Source organism: Tetrao urogallus, assembly GCF_951394365.1.
Source record: "Tetrao urogallus genome assembly, chromosome: 7".
In the NCBI taxonomy this organism is placed as follows: Eukaryota; Metazoa; Chordata; class Aves; order Galliformes; family Phasianidae; genus Tetrao; species Tetrao urogallus.
In genome coordinates this window covers 31,035,747-31,055,366 of record NC_136820.1, presented here as the reverse complement: position 1 = coordinate 31,055,366, position 19,620 = coordinate 31,035,747, and the positions used below count along the sequence as shown (strand labels likewise).

Genomic DNA, 19,620 nt, shown 5'->3' with positions numbered 1-19,620 from the left:
CCTGCCGCTCCTCGCCCTAGGTGCCGGCAACTCGCGCGCCGCGCCCGACTCCGGCCGCTTCCGTTAGCGGCGCGCGCCCCTTTGAAGCAGCGGCCGCTGGCGGCGCCGCGCCGCGCCCTTCCCGCGCGCCCATTGGCTGGCGGCGCCGGCGCTCTGCGGCGCTGTGGCTGCCCGGCTGCCGGCAGGGGGGGGGGCCGAGCCGCCCCCGCCGCGGGGACCCCGGCGCCTCCTCGCCCGGCCTGCCGCCTGCCTCAGGGCGCTGCTCCCGCGCGGAGCGGCCGGCGGGCGGCGCGGGGGCGGCGCGGGGGCCTCCTCTTCCTCCGCGGGCGGCCGCGAGCGCGGCATCCCCCAGCCCGGGAGGCCGCGAACAAAGGCTCCGCGCCGGCCGCGGCGGCTCCGGCTGCCCCCACTCGAGATGGCATCCCTCGGCCTGGGGGGGCTTGGCGCCTCCGCCCGCAGGAAGAGCGTCCCGTCCCGCAACGCCGCGGTGGAGAGGCGGAACTTGATCACGGTCTGCAGGTGAACCCTGGGCCCTGCCCTCCGGCCGCGCCTCCCCTCCGCGCCTCCCGCCCCTCCCGCCGGCGGCGTCTTCCTCCTCCTCCTCCTCCTCCTCCTCCTCCTCCTTTCCCCCCCCCCACGCGAGGCCTCGGGGCCGCCTTCGGATGGGCGTCCGCGCCTGGGCGGCTGTCGCCGGCTCGGAATCTCCGTTCTGACTCAGCGCCTCCAGCGGCGGTCGCCGGGGCCGGGGGCTGCAGGCTCCCGGCGGGGCCGCACCTGCCGCGCAGGGCCGAGCCAAGCCGTGCCGTGCCTCGGTGGGGGAGGCTGGGCCGGGCCGTCCGGTGAGGTGATGGCTGGGCGTCCCGCTGTCCGCCCCCACCTGCCGGCCGGGCTCCGAACCCTCGGAATGGGAGCGGGGATTCCCGCCTCGGGGCGAGCGGCCGTCGCGCGGCGGGGATTTCTCGTGCCGGAGTCACACAGTGGGTCCGCCGAGGAGCGCGGCCGTCCGCAGCGCCGTAGCGCAGAGGCTGCGCCTTGGGGGTTTTGTCCCCGAAATCTGCCTCGGGAGATCCGCGGGACGCGCGAGACCGACTGCGCTAAAGAGTTTCTTTTAACCTAATAGCGCTGAGCTCATCCGCGCTTAGCGGCGCATCCTGCGGCTCCCCTGTAAGCGCTCTGCTTCTGGCGGGGCTGAAACACGGCGTTTCCAAGCGCGCGGTGCTGCCCCTTTACATCACGGCAAACTGAAACGCACAAACGCGCTGATAGCGATGGTGCCGTCCCGTCTGTTTCAGTTGGTAGATTTTTAAGGCATCGAGCAAGCCTGAGTATTTTCTGGAGAAAGTTTTCTGTAGTCTTACGTGAGCTATAGTGAAAGTTCTCACAATTTTTAAGCGTACCCAAGAAGCCGACTTTTTAGTGTGGGCAGATAGTGACAGGACAGGGGAGAGCAGCTTTGAACTAAAAGAGAGGAGATGCAGGTTAGTTGTTAAGGAAGAATTTTTCACTCAGAGGGTGGTGAGGCACTGGCACTGCTGCCCAGAGCTGTGGGTGCTCCATCCCTGGAGCACTCAGGCTTGAATGGGCTCTGGGTAGCTGAGCTGATGCAAGGCAGCTCTGCCCGTGGCACTAAGTGAGGTTTGAGGTCCCTCTCAGTCCAAGCCATTCTGTGGTTCTATGAACCAGCAGATCGTGTGTCTTCACAACTGAATACTGCAACTTTGTCTGTTGCTATACAGGCATTGTCAACCCACAGGCTTGGGAAAACAAGTTTAGTCGAGTAATAGTGCAGTTGTGCAGGATGTACTCAATTGTTTTTAAGGGAGTATTCTGTATTCTGCAGATCTTGCCACTTTGTGCTCCTTCCTTGTTTAAGAGAGACTCTCTCAGGCTGTGCTGTTACATTTCATTATTCAGTTCATTTCTTCCATGTACTTGTCATGGTGTGACATACTTAAGTTTAGTGAACAGAGTTTGCTCAAGCACATGAAATGGTGAAGTACTGCAGAAAACACAATTGACATAGTTATTATTTTCAGTAAAACAGTGAAATTTTGCTATATCTTCTCAGATCCTGAAGACGATCATTTGTCAAGACAGTTTAAGATTTGAATAAGATGATGAGAAGGAAGCATTTTTTATTATGAAATGCATGCATTTGTTTCTATTCTTCCGTCAGTTTAAATGAAAATGTTTCCAATATTTCTTGTCTTGTCTTCTTTCCAATATTTCTTGTCTTGTCTTCCTGTAGTTATTACACATTTGCTGTTATTGGAAAGTGCTATTTTTTTAATAGGGATGTTCAAATCAATATTTAAAGGGCCAATAGTCCTTTCCAATCCAAAACTTCTGGCAATAAGATAGTCCTGGTAAAAATTGCTCTGATGAATTGGTTCAATTATATTTGGATGATACTGCTTGCTACCTGGTGAAAGTGAAAGATTACAAGGAAGGCGTTCATTTGAATTACTGTCTGTTAACAGTCTCTAACAATTTAATGAGCTCTCTTGTCAAAGCCACAATTTAGCAGATTTCTATTTAATTTATTAAATATTAAATTATTTATTAATTTATTAAAGCAGATTTTAAGGCTTTTAGTCTTTTCTTACAGCAATGATATCTGACTATTCATGCCATTGTGGGTAGTTTCTTACATTTACAGTTTTGGAAGGAACAGATGGTTTTTAGTAAAGTGTTGGGTGGTAGTGTAGCCACGGGAAGTAATGATAGCTTCTCCAAACTAATGTTTGAGAAACTAATTGTATGAGAAAATAGGGGGTTGTAACTGCACAGTGGTGATTTAAATTGCAATGATTTCTATTTTTTTTTTGTTTGTTTGTTGGAGTAAGTAATATACAGTTCTAAAATCCGTCCCTCTCCCTATGTTTTGTCTCTGAACTTCGATGCCTTACATATTCCAAAGTAGAGCTGGGATTTGGAGGTCATTCATTTTTGTTTTCGTCTGTTCCTCCTTCAGATTCACAAATCAAAGATTCATATGAAAACAGAACCACCAGAAAATGGAAGGCTTTTAGCATAAATACGGAATTCTGATGCAGAATTGAACAACTGGCAGGAGAAAGGTTTCTGAAATGATGATTCTGCTGATACGTAAAAGAGCTGTTGCATTTCACTGACATTGACCCTTAAATGAACTGTCAGATTTTACATACAATCAGTATTCTACAAGATAAGGGATGTTCATTTATCATCCTGGGGACTTTCCTACTTTAGTAGTTTATGTTCTTATAAATGTTTTACACTGACATATTTTACACTGATTCCAGGTTACAAACAAATTAAATTTGAAGAGATCCATCCATTCATCTGAAAACTGAAAGGATCAGAATCCTCCAAATGAAAAGTAACATTCATGCAGCAGTTAAATTTTTACCCTCCTTCCTTTTCTTACCAGAAGCCTCTTGCTGCTTCATATGTCTTTAACAGTGCTTTTTATGTTTGAATATAGTCAGAAAAGGTTCGGTGTTGGTTTGGAGTTGTCCAAGGAATTTGATACGTGGTGGAGGAACCTACTCCCCAAACATTTCTGTAAATTGTTTGTAATCAAGAGTGCTTCAGAAGCTCTGCTTAAGGCTGGAGAATGCTGCTGTTTCTGTGTGTTTCTTTGGCTCAAACAGGACTGCCTTTGTGACAGAAATGAATAGGGAGGGATCTGAAAACATTATAGAGATCGCTTAGAAGTAATGGCATTGGAATCTCTCTAATAGTAATTACTGAATGGAATGAGAGGGAAGGGAGAGATAATACAAAATTAAATGAAAACCAATAGAAGTCAAAACCCTGTTGTTGCAGGGGAGCAATAGTTTTGGGGAATAAATCATTCCTCTACCACTGCAGCTCTCCAAAGTAGTTCATCGTAGAGCACTGTAAGTTTGTTTTCAAGTCGCTTTAGCTTTTCATACGTTTTTGGAACAGGTTCTGTTACTCTCTGCAGTGTGTGTAGCCTGTTGTTTCAGAGTGCAGTGCCATTGTAGTAGCCCAGTAGAAGGGAGCATGGAGTAGGGAGCAACAAAGGAAAACAAGAACAGTGCTTATCCTGAACCTTTGATTCTGTTGAGTTTACGTGCACGTTGTTTCTTAATAGCTCACGTGTACCTCGTATTTGACCTTTTCTTTCTTGCCCATTAGTCCCCTAGTAGTTCTAGATAACAGAGCAAAAAAGTGTGGGCTTTCTTTTGAGGAACTGTACACTGGAAATAACATGTGAGACTTTAATGACTGAGTTAAATTACCCCCAGAACGTTTCCAATTGCTCAATTTTTGCCTACTTGCACTGTTGTTGCCCTGATCTGTAGAAATGAGGTGTCCACACTTACACTCCCTGGCAGCTCTCTCAAAAGCCAATTTCAGCCAAACTTGCTCCAGCTGTAAAGCTTGTTTAAGGTTTCAATGAAAGTGTAGAACAGAGATGAAAATTAATACTTCTAAAGAGAGGTGGTGGCAGTAATACAAGCATTTAAAAAGATAGCCATTGATGATGAGCTGTTGGACCCTTGTTTCTAATCAGTCCCTAGTTGTGGTACAGCTTTGAGAAAGCAATCATTACTGCCCTTTGAGTAATGAATAGCAGTGGCACTTACTAGGTATAGATTTACTCATGGGAGTGCTTGTCTCTCACCTACTTAAAACTGGTTGAAGAAGTGGAGGAGTTCAAAACTGAGTCATAACTTGGCACAGCAGGAGCTTCCTCCCCCATGCTCTTCCCTCCTGATTCCTGCCCTGCCAAAGCCACTGCAGCTACAGCAGAAGCCTGCAGGAAGGATAGGATGAAGAGTCTTTATTCACAAGTTTATGTATTATAGGGTAACTGAAACAAAACTCTTGGATTATCTGTATGCAAATTCAGTTTGAGCGAAATTAGGGACTGTGTCATGTTGAAAATAGTCATCAAGAAGCTGTGCTCTCTGCACTAGGGTTACAGGGAAGTTGCTTTTACAGTAGAAAGCATTTGAAGACAGTACAGCTGGCTGAGGGAGCCTCATTCCTGCCCTGCATGCTGCTTCTGTGCCTGTGCCATAGTCAGTACTGAGGTGCTGTGAACCATGTCTGTGATGAGTGTATCCGTATTTTAGAGTTACTCCACTGCTCTCAAGTATTAGAAGTGCAGTCCAGAGTAGCTGTGCAAAGCTGTAGGTGTGGTACAGCTATCAGGTGTGCTCAGGCACAGGATTGGGGATGAGCAGAGCGAGAATTTCCTGAGCTGGAACCATCAAAATCCAGGTGTGGTGAAATGAAGTCCTCAGGCTCCAGTATGGCTCCATTAGTACAGACACGTGTTGTTGCAGAAAGCAACGATAGACACCTCAAAAATGCATTACTTTCAAAGTCGAGGACATGTGAAACTTGCCTTGAAGCTGAAAACTGAAGAACAAGGAGCAGAAAGCAAAAGCCAATTATAATAAAATGGAGATGGCGAGAGAAAAGCATGTTGTTGTCATGTTTCTAGTGGTTTAAATTGTCCTCTTTTGAATAGGAATTAAGATGTGTAAGTGTGGATGTAACTATTAGTGAATGTTAGCTGTATTTAGTTGCTTTTTTTTTTTTTTTTTTTTTTTTTTTACAATGGCTTGGTACAGCCTTTCCAATTTCTAATATTACATCATTTAAATTGATAGCTTTTGTGACTTAACAATGGATTAATGTGATGCTGAGAAGAAATTACCAGCTTTCACAAGGAAATCATCCTGTGCAAGTTAATGCACAGAGACAGCTGCAGAACAATGCACTGTTTTATAATATGTTTGGATTATTCTTGCTTAGGATAAAATTCAAGTGTTCTCAGAATAAAGCTTATACTTATGATTCTTGTGCATGGATTTTAGGAATGAAAGGGCTATTGAGGGAAGTGTCAAGTAAATTGGTGCTGAATGCCTTTAATTGCTGCTTTTTCTCCAGCTTCTCTAAAATATTTCAGCTAGTTATTTTCTTGTCCTCTCACATTTACCTACAAAGTATTTTATGATTTCTTTTCTTTTCTTGTCATTTTTAAGGCTTTATGTCAAAGACAAGTGGTGATGATTGTATTTCCATGCTATTTCTTGGTGTGTTGCTTTAACTGAACTTCGAAACCAAGATAGTTTTCTGGGTCTTTGTTTATTTGTTTTGTACAAACTACAGTCCCAGTACCGAGGACCAGCAATTATGGACATTGTTTCTGATTGTACTTTGCTTTTGCTCTAGGTTTTCGGTCAAGACCTTGATTGACCGTTCCTGCTTTGAGACGATAGATGACTCTTCTCCTGAATTTAATAATTTTGCAGCCATTCTGGAACAGATTCTAAGTCATCGACTGAAAGGTAGATTAATAAAGTATTACTTTGGTGATGTTTTTGCTGTGAGAGTTCATTTGTCAGTCATAGAAGCTCCTCAGTGCTGAATGGAATTGCTGGCTTTGTGTGCCTGTCCCATTGCTGTTGTCTTTCTTATGGTCTACATTGCTGCAGAGAAGTCAAGAAACAGTTTTTATCATGTGTTTCTGTTGTTTGTGTTGAAAGCCTTCTCGGCTGGTAATTAAGAAACTGGATGTTGCCATGGTACTGAGCTCTGCTTTCCTGCTTTATGATAAGGCTGTGTTCTGGGACTGACAGACAACTGTAGTGTTTTTTGCTTTTAGGTATAGCGGGCTGTTCTGTGGTATCTTTCTCCCTTCCTTCCTTTTGTTCTCTGCTTTTCCATACACTGTGTTTAGGTCATTTCCCCTTCCCCCTGCAGCAAAGCTGTTTTTTTTTACTGCTGACATGTAAATGTAATGGATCTGGATTAAATTGCATTTGAGAAAGGTCAGTTGTCGATTCTCCTCTGGTATTGGAGTCAGATGTTCCAATTCAAGAAGATGTCTGTTTGCATTTTCTGAGTGTTCTAGAGGAAGCTGCTTTGCTGAAAGGACAGAGTGTTCCTTAGTAATAGCAGCCACTAGGAAAAGACTTCAGAAGCTTCTCCACATTTCTCAGTTCTGTGTACAGTTCCTGAAATTATTTCAGGATTATAAAGGACATTATCTAAATATAGATGTGTAATATGACAGTCCACTCCTTTTCATTCTTCTGGGTTTTTTTGATATTCATAAGTTTTGTGAACAATGTTATGTGTAGGCTGACATTTGAGTAGCACGATTACTGCCTGCTGTCATTCTGTCAGAGGAGGGAAGAAATCACACGGTGGGGTAGGAACATAGTGTTTGTCACACAGTGACAAAGATTATTGGAGTGATTATGGATATTTAACAACTTGACACTTGACTGCCCCCTCCCAACCTAACCTCAGTGGTATTTGAGTGAAAACTATTACATAATTTGTTTATATATTTATTTATCCCAATACTTGTTTGCTTCACAGCTTATTATATATGTACGTACAGGCAGTACAGAGAAGCCTTGACAACTGGCACATAGGTTACAGGCAAATGGAATTTGTAAATAAAATAATATTTCAAATAACGAAGAAAATCAAACAGCATTGTTTCAGTTTCAGTCTTCCCCTTGTGATTGCAAGGGAAATTTACGGAGTTAAATTTAGGGAAAGAGGCAGCAACTGGTGCATCATGTTGCAAGTGGGGAATATTTTGTTATTAAGCTAGATACTGCCAGTAATTATTTTACTCTTGAAGGGAAAATTGACATAAAAGTACCATGACATTTCAAGTGTTAAGAGTGTTTAATATTACACAACACAGGGCTTGAAAGAAATTGCACATTATTGATGGAAATGACTAATATGATTTGCCCGCATGCTTTGTGTCAGTGGAAGCACACTAAAAGCAGGCTGATGATCGCAGTGGGTTGCATAAAATGTTTTAAGGCAGGCAGAACATACATGATATGTTTGTGTATGGTAGCATAAATGGCTCCATTCTGTCAAGGTTGTTAGGGTAATCCAGTGGCAGTATCATTAAATAAATGGTCCAGATTTGAGAGTTTGTAGACATTAACTTCCATAAAGCCTTGGTAAATAACAATTCTTATCTTCCATCAGAAGTAGTGGGTGAGGGAGTACATCTAGGGAGCACCAGGTACACCACACATACAGCATTACACAGCACAGGGATAATTACATCTCCACTTTAAAGAGCAGAAGGCAGTCTATGGCTTTCAATTCCTACAAGACAATTAATGCTTACCCAAACACTTTCTTCTGTTCCTTGGGATAATTAAAAACAGGCGGAGAGCTTAGACTGCTTTTTCTAACAGCTGCCTATTCCTGACTGCTACTTTCATCCTTTACGCACACATAACTGCAAGGTAGAACAGAGGTGGCCAACTTTTTGAGCATTACTCACTATGTTACCTTGTATGAAATTTTTTTGGTGTCATATGCCCTAAGTCCTTTATACCTCATGAACAGATAGCTGCATTCAATCAGCATTCACCTCTCTGCTGGGCGAGCTGCTGTAGTTATGCCAATCTCGTTTAATTACTAAATAAACACCCACGTCTAAGTCACTTAGGTTAAAAAAGAGTGTTTATGGGGAAATTCATTGCTTTTCTGCCTGTTTGAATATGGTGCTCACGTTGCTACAGTTGGCACTTTTAGCAGAAGAGCCAGGAGGCTGAGGGTTTGGAAATGATTTAGCAGAGGGCTGTTAGAGTTAGGGCAGTATGGTCAGGTTGCAGTTGGTCTTGATGATCTTGAAGGTCTTTTCCAACCTGAGCAATTCTGTGATTACTTTAATACAGTGATTTCATTAATTACTATGAATGCAGAGCAGATCCAACATCTGAATTGTAAAGCTTATGTATTTCCTGTCTTTGAAATAAGCTTTGTGGAATGTCTTCTGGCAAGGTATGATGCTAATTACTGGGCAGAGCAATTGGAGATCTTCAAGGGGCAGGAGAGAAGGATTAACAGAAAGAGGACAAGTGACTAATTACTCTTCTATTCCTTCTCAGGATTAGGAATTCACATAGTTTCATAATACAGCAGGGTAGTAGGTGGATGCACAGCGTGTTTTAATGTCTGTGATCTGAACAAGAGCTATAGTTCTGAATGGAGATCTCACAAATTTGTATGCAAATGTGTGTGTATCTGATCATCGCTAAAGCAAGGCGGGTTATTTCAGGAATCGCTTTCTTCCTAGGAGTTGTTCAGAAATTTTTCTTTCCTAATCTTCTGGTATTGTGGAGATTGAGCCATATCTTTCAGCTGTCTTGGTGGCTTCTTCTATTCACTGCTCTCATAGATTGAATTTTCAGGTATTTGTGTTGGTGTCCTTTTTGTCAGGTCAGTTGAGTAAATATAGTTAGTGCAGATGTGGTAGGAGCATAAAAATATGGTGCAGTAGCCCTACCTGGGATTTGATCACAGATGTATCCTAGCTGATTGAAAACCTGAATCCAATTCAAAGTGATATGTTGGCTTTGCTAAATCAAAATGCTATATGTTTTTCTGTGTTTTTCTACCACTTTAGTTTTCAACTGAGTTAGCAAAGAACTACCAACACAATTGCAGGTTTTTACAGCCATCCTCTCTGACATATTTTTGAAAACTATTGTCATAGGTATATATTTGTTGACTCCCTGTTTCTATTTAAATATCCTTTCAACAAATGTGTTTGTATCCTAACTTCTAACCAGTATGCATGCCTAGAAGTAATTTCAGTATATAACCAAGGTTCTGTTGCTGACATGAAATACAGTGCATCTTGCTTGTGGGCTTGTAATTTTTTGTGTGTCGTAGCTACTGTGAGCTTGTCATCTGTACACTTATGTTGCAGTCAATACCATAATGTCACAAAAAGGTAGGTTCTACTGTGCTGTTTTGACACTTGCACAACTCCATATGTCTTTTATCTTGTAATACATTGAGAAGATAAATACATCACAAATTTCTGCCAGAATTATCCGTAGCTCTTATTTCTGTCTCTTTGTTCTATGCTATTCCTAGCATGTAGTGACTGGATTTTATTGTGTTTTTTTTTTTTCCTTGTAGAAAACTTTCAGTGACTGGTAAGCCCCTAGGGTGGTCAGTGCTGATTGAGTGGAAAGAAAGATGTATTAGTTCTTTCTTTTCTCATTATACAAAACATTTGACAAAACATGTTGTCTGCAGTCTGATGCCAGTAATGGTAACTGGCCATGCAAAGTGATGTCGTTGGTCAATGTTATTTAGTTTTGACATTATCTTCTTCACAGTAAGGTGTGAACTGTTGAAAAAATATTTCTGAAACAGTGGCAGACTTTTCTAAGTCTTCAGTGCACATTTTATCCCTTCCTGTATGTTTTTGTTGTTTGTTTGTTTTTTTTTTATTTAAGTTTTAGGTCAAAAAAGTCACTAATTGCCAACTGCTATTTCACAGGGTTTCTTTTTTAAGCAATGAATATTAATATAATTTGTATTAAAATTCAATGAATTCTAGTAATATCTTAAAAGCATAAGCAGAAATTTCAAATGGGAGGGGTATGAATTATGTCTGTAGAAGAGAACTTGTGCTTGTAGGCACAGGTCTCAGGAGAGGAAGCATGATTCTATAAGATGCATCTTGCTGTGCCTCTCATCCTGGGAGAGACAGGTCTCTACATAGAAGAGGTAAGGAGGTGGTTATATAACAGGGGTGAAAAGGTTACGTTAAGGAAGTAGTGAAGTCACTGCTGTCATAAAAAAGATGAATTCTAGGCTGAGATGGCCTTTTATTTGATAATGTTATGCTGACATGTTCTAAGAATAATAGCTTTTGTTATTAGGTTTAACATTTACATGCACATGGTGACCCTGTTACTGCTTTTGGCTATAAAGAAATAGGAAGTTCTTTGGGCATTTTGTGGTTCAGCTAATTCTACTTTCTTCTGCGTAGAGAAGAATCTTAAGTGATATGTGTTTGTCTTGGTGGACTTGGTTTATAAACTACTGTAAATTCTTAATGATTCATTCTGGAGGCCTAAAACAAAAGTACGTACCATGAAAATTCTTCAAAGGAGCAACAAGTCATTTTATTACTAGTAAATTGTATTAAGACTATTCACAAAATGGGCACATTTTCTGCAAACTAAACAAAGTTTGGAGAAAATCTACCTGTAGCTTAGAGCATCCTAATCATTACTGCTTTGCAACTGCGGAACTTTGTCTTCCAGGTCTGAAGTTGGACTGTGAGTGAGTAGAAACGGCTTTGGACTCTACAGGAAACTTACTCTTTCCTTACAAACTTCAGCAGAAATCAAATTGTACACTAAAAACTTGCTTTTCTTTAAGACAGTGTTGATTGCTAGAGTGTAGGCAAGTTGTGAACTAACAGGGGTAAACTAGAAGTCCCTGGTTAATGAAAGGTCCTGCTCCTGCTGTGAGTTTCAAGTGAAGGCTATTCCTTCTGAAGTCAAAAAGTTACACTCTTGGTAAAGCTGCTTGTGAGACCACAGCCCTCTGTTATGCCAAAATATATTGTAATTATGACCAGCTTGCTTTGCTAATCAGTGTAAGCTGAATAAATGCTGGTAGGTATTTCCATTGTAGAGTAATATGGTTTTTTGACCTTGGAAAACTATAGGGCAAAGCTGGGTTTTTTTGCAGAATATATTCTGTGCAGTGTGGAAAAGATCATAGAAGTTATTGTGTGATATGCTTGCCTTTCTTAGCTGGGACTGGAACTACTGTCATGAAGACACCTTTACACTTAAGTGTTGCATTCAGTTTTGCAGGTACTATCCTCAGGGCAGAAATGTTTCTAATATGATAAAGAATATAAAAAATATCAGTAGCTTTTGGTGATGTTAAAATGATGTTGAATTCCTGTTTCTGTCCACGGCACATGGTGTTTCAGCAAAAACAGTAAGTTCATAGAAGCAGTTACCTTGTGAATACTGTCTTATTTCAGTCCTTAGAGCTGATAAAATCTGAATATGCTGTAGCTGGAGCACATTGGGATTTTGTTTTTCTTTTAGCATGTTGAGTTTCTTTATACTAGTTTTTTCTTGGTATGTTTGTGGTTGGGTTTTTTTGATGTGCTTTAACAAGCCTTGTACTTAGTAAATGTGGCAAAGTGAGCAGATGGGTCACACAGTTAAGTTGTATGTGTCCTCTAGTGAGGAAAAAAAGCAAAACCTTGAATTTCTTAGGTTTGCTGAGGTCAATCTTTGACACTTCTCTGGCTGTGCTTGGAGCTGAGCTACATTGTACTAGGTTCAGTGTTCTGTACTATCTGTACTAGGTACAGATGTTCTAGGCACTGTATTTTGGCATTTTATTTTTAGTATGTATGATTTGCAATGTCCGTTAGGTACCGTGCAAAAAAGTGTACTATTCTTTCTTGAAGTCTGAACTTTGTAACCAGCAAAAGAATTAGCAGTCTTTCTGAGAAATTAGTAAAGCTTCAGGAAAATACAACTCAAGATGTGAAATATAATTAGCCTAAAAATAAGAGCTTATTTTATACAAATAAGTTTTTGCATGTATCACAGATTGGCCTGGGTTGAAAAGAACCACGATGTTCATGTAGTTTCAACCTCCCTGCTATGTGCAGGGTCACCGACCACCAGACCAAGCTGCCCAGAGCCACTTCCACATGCCAATATGCAATAATGCCAGTCACTGGAGGGCAACGTTCCTCTTGCTATTTTACATTTTTGTTTGCAGTTGTGTGCTGTTAAGTTTCAGTGTTACCTCTGAAATGTATTTTGCATGCAGCAGATTTCAAATGGTAACACTTTCCAAGCAGTAAATAATAATGGCAATAATAATAATAAAGAGCTTTGGTTACCACTCCAGAAGAGATACTGACTTGCTCAGTTCATTTTTGTCAGCCTTCCAAGGTGTACTGTGTGTGTCCTCTAAGTAAAGGAAATTGTGACTGCTAAACTTTTTTGATTGTTCATCTTTTTTCCTGCACTGAAAGCACGTTATGAAACAATTCAAATGGACTCTTAAGATAAGGGTAACACTACCACAGCAAAGGCTGCTCTTTTTGCATGCATATCTATGCATGCACATGAAGAACAAAACTCAGTTTTCTTTTTCATCATGGTTTTAAGTCACAACGGTGTGTGCTTTGTTGTGAGTAAACTGTCCCGTGTATTACCATAGAGTCCTGACGAGAAAGAAAAGGACCAAATACAGGCACATAGGCAAAAGCCTCACGCTTACTTCTCACACTGGTTTTCATTGAGAGTGAGCTGCGTGGTGCAAGTTCCTTCTGTCACCTGTGCAGCCAGCTTTCAGGAATTAGTGGACTTGCAAGCATAAAATGCTGTCTTTGCAGGGTGTGCATAGGAAACACAGGGAAGTATCTAAATTATGCTCCTCTCAAGCAAGCGGGGAAGAAGGTTCATAAATCTTCACATGTTTTTGTATTTTGATTTAAGGTCAGATCACCTGGTTTGGTTATGAAAGTACTCGTAGTTTTTGGGACTACATTCGGGTGGCTTGCCGAAAAGTCTCTCACAATTCCATCTGCAGTATTGAGAACATGGAGAATGTCGGTTCTTCTAGAGCTAAGGTAGGGAAGAAAAAAGTCAGTTTGACTGCAGTATTTCTCTTCCTTCTGTATAAAATGTAGCTCACACTTCTATACCAAGGAAAAAACACAGCAACATACGATTAAACTTGCCCTGTGATATTTCTCTGTATTTGAAATAATTCATTTTTGATATATAGTACCTAGTAAATATTTCTTTTGCTTTTAAAGCAAAAACAATTTTAAAAAATTACCCCAAAAACTTAGATCTGAATGCTTCTTTTTAAATTTGTGTAATTCATTGGGATAAATCTCAAATCCTCTATTTGTTAGGTATGCTGCATCATAAAGTGATTGCCTTCGTGTTTTCTAGCTTGTTTAATTTTTGGAAAATGCATTAGGATGAGAGAAATTAAATTCACCACAGATAGGTAAAAATTGTAGAAATGTCATTTTTTTCTGACCTATCTTTTCATTTTGTTCATGCACTCGTTTCTAGATACTTTCTAGACATCCTAGAATACAGCAATTGTATTGCTTGCATTTAAGATTTATTTTAAAGATATTTCTGAATTCCAAAATCTTCAGAGCATGGAGTACTTTAAGTACTATATTTAAGTTCTATAAGCAATAAGACGCAAAGCTACTTTTTCAGTTACGCTTATGCATTAATTTAACTTTCATTTGTTCTCTGGAAAACTCCATGACATATAATAATAGTAATAAGAAGCCAATTAGTGCAACTTGTACAGATAGGAGCATTACATTTTTAAAGATGCACATGGGAAGAATTTTGGATGTCCATACTGAAAAAGCTGGAGATGTGTTGACACAAATTTTAAGTCCAAATTTTGGAAAACTTTGTTTCACAAAGTTTACTTATAAGCATTTGTTTTGTTTTCATTATTACAGTAATGAAGTACAAGAAATTTTCTTTAGTGGTAGTGATTATTTTGATAATCAGGATCAAGTCATCCATGTAATTCAATTTTATTCAGTTTCAGATGTAAAGTTAAGTGTTTCAGTCTGTAATGTTTAAATATTTGATATCTGCTTTTTCTTGCAGGGTCGAGCCTGGATCAGAGTAGCACTTATGGAAAAACACTTGTCTGAATATATTTCCACTGCTCTGAGAGACTTCAAAACAACCAGGTCTCTAAGACTTTTATTTCTACAGTATTTTAGTGATTGTTGCTGAGGTGTGAGACTCAAATTTGGAAGTGAATGCTGCACTTAATTTGTATGGGTTGAAGAGATGTAACCTAGTGAAAGACATCTGGAGTTAGTATCAATTTCTAAGATTTTTAGCATGGCTAAAACTGCAACATTGCTATTGCAAAAATCCCTTAGTGACTGTAAAATGTGGAAATTTCTTGTAATTCTTGAAAGGTTAAAGAGAAGAAAACCTCTCAAAAGAAGGAACTCGTTTTGAAATTGTAGCCTGATAGCAATAGATCATCCAACCCCCCCTTCCATGGGCTGGGTCACAACCCACTAGATCAGGGTGCTCAGAAGTCGCATCCAGCCTGGCCTTGAGCACCTCCAGGGATGGGGAAGCCACAGCTTCTGCAGGCAACCTGTCCAGTACTAACCACCTTTGTAGTAAAAAATTTCTTTCTTATCTATCCTCTTTAAGTTTAAAACCATTACCACTTTTCTTACCACCCACTGTTTGTATACTGTGGTAGAGTCCCTTTCCATCTTTCCTTGGCCCCCTGTATGCATTGGAAGGCATTAGTATGATCTCCACAGGGCCTTCTTTCGTCTAGGCTAAGCAACCCCAACCCTTAGCCTGTGTTCACAGCAGCGTTCCTGCACATGGGTGTATTTCTGAACCCACTCTAACAGGTTTCTCTTGTGCTGGAGGCCTCGCTGCTGGGTGCCATACTGAGTGCCAGGTGGGGTCTCACAGGAGTGAAAGAGAGGGGAGGGATCACCTCTCTCACCCTGCTAGTCACTCTGCTTTTGATGCAGCCCAGGGTATGGTTGGATTTCTGGACTTCAGGTGCGTGTGCTCACGTTAAGTTTTTCATCCATTCATCTCTCTCGATCCACTTCTCCCAGTCTGTACTGATGTTTGGGATTGCCCTGACCCAGGTGCAGATCTTTGCACTTGAAGGTATATAAAATGAATGTAATTCATTTCAAAAATAAGTATTGATGTCAGAAAGACTCAATATATTAAAAATACATTTTTTAGACTTCTGGGAACTTCTCTTGGAGAAAGAAGGAAGGGAATTTCAGGAAGCTTTTGAGAAGTACAGAACAGAAATAATAGTCAGACATGGCTAGAATTCTTGATGTAATATGAAAAACATGTAACAGGTTTTTGTTGATAATAAAAGCTGTTACAGATAAGAATGTGCTTTGTGACGGAAATTATTTTCACTGTTCTGGACTGGTTCTAGGTAGTGTATTAATTTATAATATTTCATCCTGTAACAGCAACATCTTATTGATTTGTGCTGAGAACATCTAAGTATGAGTCTGCATGAACTGTGAAACCTTGTTGAACTCAAAAAGTTCTAGAGATAGTGAAAAGAATACATACTCTGTAAGAACTTCTGTTCATTTGGAGTATTATTTCTGTTTAAAATATTTTTCCACGGATCTCAGTTTATTTTCCCAATATTAAGATGACCTTGAAACACAGTTTGGTAAACATACTGTTTTACTGAAATTTCCAGTCCTATCATCTTTATTTTATCCATGTTTGCTTGTGTTTGCAGTAGACAAGAAGCTGATAAAGCAAAAATTTCTGTAAAGAAATTAACTTAAAGTGCATCAAACAGAAGAGTCACTCGGGTTTTTGAGAGGTAGATGAGAAGGAAGAGGAGGGTCAGAACATATGTAGTTAAGTAGTATGTTTGTACCTGCTTGATAATGCAGTTTGTTTGCTAGGAGATAACAGCAGTCTTATTTTATTAGCTGTTGTATTAGTTTCAAATTACTGTATTTGATGTTTTATGATTGGATTTTCTTTTAGTGCTATAGAGTTAGGAATCAATTTCTTGTGCTGCAAACGTAATATATGCAGTTTTTGTTTTGAAATAGTATTTAAAATATGTTTATTAGAATTAATAGTTACACTTTGAAATCTTGGTGCTGTGGACATTAGATTCACCGACAGTAATGGATGCATTCTCTTTCCTATGTGGTATTTTGGATAACTGTTAAGTGGCTTGATTTTTTTTTTTTATGGTGCTTTGCCAACTTATTTACATTTTTAAATGATGCATTGTGCTTGTGCTGTGTATTCAGTGTATATGTATATGTGTGTATATATATATATATATTCATATATATGAACTCTGCATGTATTTCACATATGTATATGAAATACTGCACCTGTCATCTTGCCAGCTCTTATATCTTGCTGTTTTGTTTAGGTGGATGACTTTAAGCCTAGTGCTTCAATGAAACAGTTCATTATTAATGCTGGGTCTGTATGTTACACTTGGTAGGGGCTTGGATTAAGCATGAGCGTGCAATTATTCTTCTAAAAAATTGGTCAGTGCAGTCTTATGTTAAAGCACACAGTCTTTCTTGTTGTATTATGTCAGTTACAGCACTGAGCAAAGATCAGGGAATTTTCCAAGGAGACTTTAGTTTTGGCTAGATAACTGTAGCTGATTTCAGAAATGAAAAAGCTAACATCTTACTATTTTAATTATGCTATGCATCTTTTTTGCTTGAATGCTTCCCAGGCACCATTTTACAAGCTGCTGTTCACAGTACAGATTGTTACCTGGCAGTGATTTTGGAAGTAACAGTTAAAAGGTTTACTTGTACTGGGAGTGTTGTTTCTAGTTTGCAAATAAACTTATTTTGAAGTCCATCTAGCTCAGTATTCTGCCTCGATAGGCTGCTGCTTTAGCCTTCTGTTATCTTGCCTGAAGTCAAGGGTTAGGGAGCAGAATCTACATCATAGGGGTGCTGGTTCCAAGACTAAGGTTATCATCCCAGAGGATGTCTCTCAGATTTCTTGCTTCCACTGTGGAGCATGCAGAGTCTTGGACATCTCCTTTCCGTACTACAAAGGAATGTTAGAAGTACATACTTATTGCAGTGTTCATTTACTATGGAGTCCAAACACACTTAGATGCTGAGATCCAAAATGTCTTTTCTGGTTGTCTGGTTTGTCAAGTTGCCATACAGCTGACTTGAGATCTCTCTGAATCATCTGGATGCTTCTACTTTGCTCAACAGACTGCATTTAGTCTTTTTAGCGTTTACAAATTCTTATCACAAAACCATTCGTGGCAACAGTGGGCCCTATTTAGCTGTCCTGTGGAACGTTTCAGTCTGGAAGTAGCTTCTTTGGTAGCTGGGAGAAGAAAGATAGTGTAACTAGAACTTCTATTTTCTTGTTACCATGGAATAATTTGTTTTTTGAATGTACACAAAGCAATTTCATCCTTTCAACAGAAAAATACAAGGTATTGTCATTTTCTTTGCATTTTGTCCATCCTCTTCTACTGTTTTTTAGGGGTGATGTTATAAATTCATCTTCTGTCTGAAGTTTTAGATTACAGTGTTCTGCACTGTGCAGTCTGCTGGTTTGCTTTATTTGAAATGAAGTACGAGTGCCCCTGGGGTTCACATGGATTGTTTTTATTTAAACTGGATTTCTCAATTTTCTGTTAACTGTGAAAACAATCATTATTTGAAAAAAAGTAGTGTTAATGGAGGTAATTTTTTTCTTTTCTTGAAGGAGATTTTATGAGGATGGAGCAATAGTTCTTGGTGAAGAAGCAAATATGCTTGCTGGTATGCTGCTGGGACTCAATGCAATTGATTTCAGGTATTGTATTTGCATGCTGCTTACTACAGTGCTCCCAGAAAGTGATTACACGTTATGGAAAACGTTTAAGTTCAGCTGATAAGTATGAGAGACAAAGCTGAGGAGGAGGGACAGAGAGATCATGAATGGCTCTTCTGGATAACAACAAAGTTATGCCATAATTAATACAGAATGATTATCTGGTATCTCTTTCAAAATCCTGAAAGCAATCAGAAGTGTAATTGCAGAAGATGTAAGTGGCCATAAAGCTTGATGTAGAGAAGGAGAAAAAAAATTGGGGGTTGAATATGGGCTTTTTCTTGTGCCAGTGAGCTTTTACTTCAGTTGTCTGCAGACTAGAAAGTGGATGCAAGGCATGAGGGACAAGGAGGGAAAGTAAAGATCTTACTGGCTGAACTGACTCATACTGGAATCAGATAAGTGGCAATACCACTGAGGATGGGGAAGGGATGTCTGGTTGGGGTTTTAAAAAAAAAAGAGCAGCAAAAACCCACAAAACAAAACTAAAATGGGGTGTGCGTTTTAAAAAGCAGGATAGTTTCTCTTGCCAGCGTTTAGTCATTGGTTTGGATTAACTGTATGATCACCATATGTTGTGGGGGAACGGAAGTATGCTGCAGAATGATAAGGGAGCTAGCTTTGCATACAGCAAATTGAAATCTTACCAGATTTCATTCATTCAGTTTTACACTATGTAAAATAAAAATGCTTCTATATTCTACACTTGGAAGGAAGATAGCCATATATGAATAAGAAGTGTAGCAAGAGGGGATCAACAGTATGTAAATCTTGCCATAAATTATAATGAATTGACTTTGTTTGGCTCCCATGAACCTCAGTGGCTTGTAGTATCTCTGTGTGATCTAGGTTGTATGAATGCATGCACTCTTCCTTTATCCTCTGATTTCTAGTATGAACAGATTTTGCATGTATCTCTTAATATCATTCAGAGTAATGACTTATTCCCATTGGAGGCATTAAATTTTTTGTCACTGCAGCTCTTAAGGACCAAGAAATTTTCTGGGAAAAATAGGCATGGACCTACAGGAGCGTTTACTATACCACATTATTCATAATATTGTGACTTAAATGGCTGAGAGTCTGTAGCCATTCTTTGCATGTTGTATTTGGATTACTTTTTTCAGTTCAGACACTCTTACAAATGTTAAATGACTTATCTCTGTGGAACTGGGTTGAGAGGCATAAGAGGTTGCCTGGAGAAGATGCAGTTGCAGCCAGCTTGAATGGGGCTTTGGGCAGCCTCATCCAGTGAAACCACCTACCTACCCATGGCAGAGGGGTTGGAACTAGCTGAGAGCTTAATTCCCTTCCATTCCTAAGCCATTCTGTGGTTCTGTGAGCGGTAAAAAATGCTTTGGGAGTAGAGCTGGGGAAACCCAGATGATAACAACTATTTTGTGAT

General features: G+C 40.2%; 1 protein-coding gene across 3 annotated transcripts in view; it reads left to right on the top strand.

Moving 5' to 3' along the window:
* Window positions 1–364: 364 nt before the first annotated feature.
* Window positions 365–19,620, top strand: part of RUNDC3B (RUN domain containing 3B) — a gene marked incomplete at both ends in the record, with an annotated part of 38,603 nt that continues 19,347 nt past the window's right edge. For 2 of the 3 annotated variants that reach the window (XM_079538328.1, XM_079538327.1), the window contains 5 exons: window positions 416–519; window positions 6,199–6,314; window positions 13,302–13,435; window positions 14,460–14,545; window positions 18,108–18,197. In XM_079538328.1, the coding sequence (XP_079394454.1) occupies window positions 416–519; window positions 6,199–6,314; window positions 13,302–13,435; window positions 14,460–14,545; window positions 18,108–18,197 (530 nt within the window). Of the gene's footprint in view, window positions 520–6,198; window positions 6,315–13,301; window positions 13,436–14,459; window positions 14,546–18,107; window positions 18,198–19,620 lie in introns of all 3 variants that reach the window. The other variant, XM_079538329.1, reaches the window with a different exon arrangement.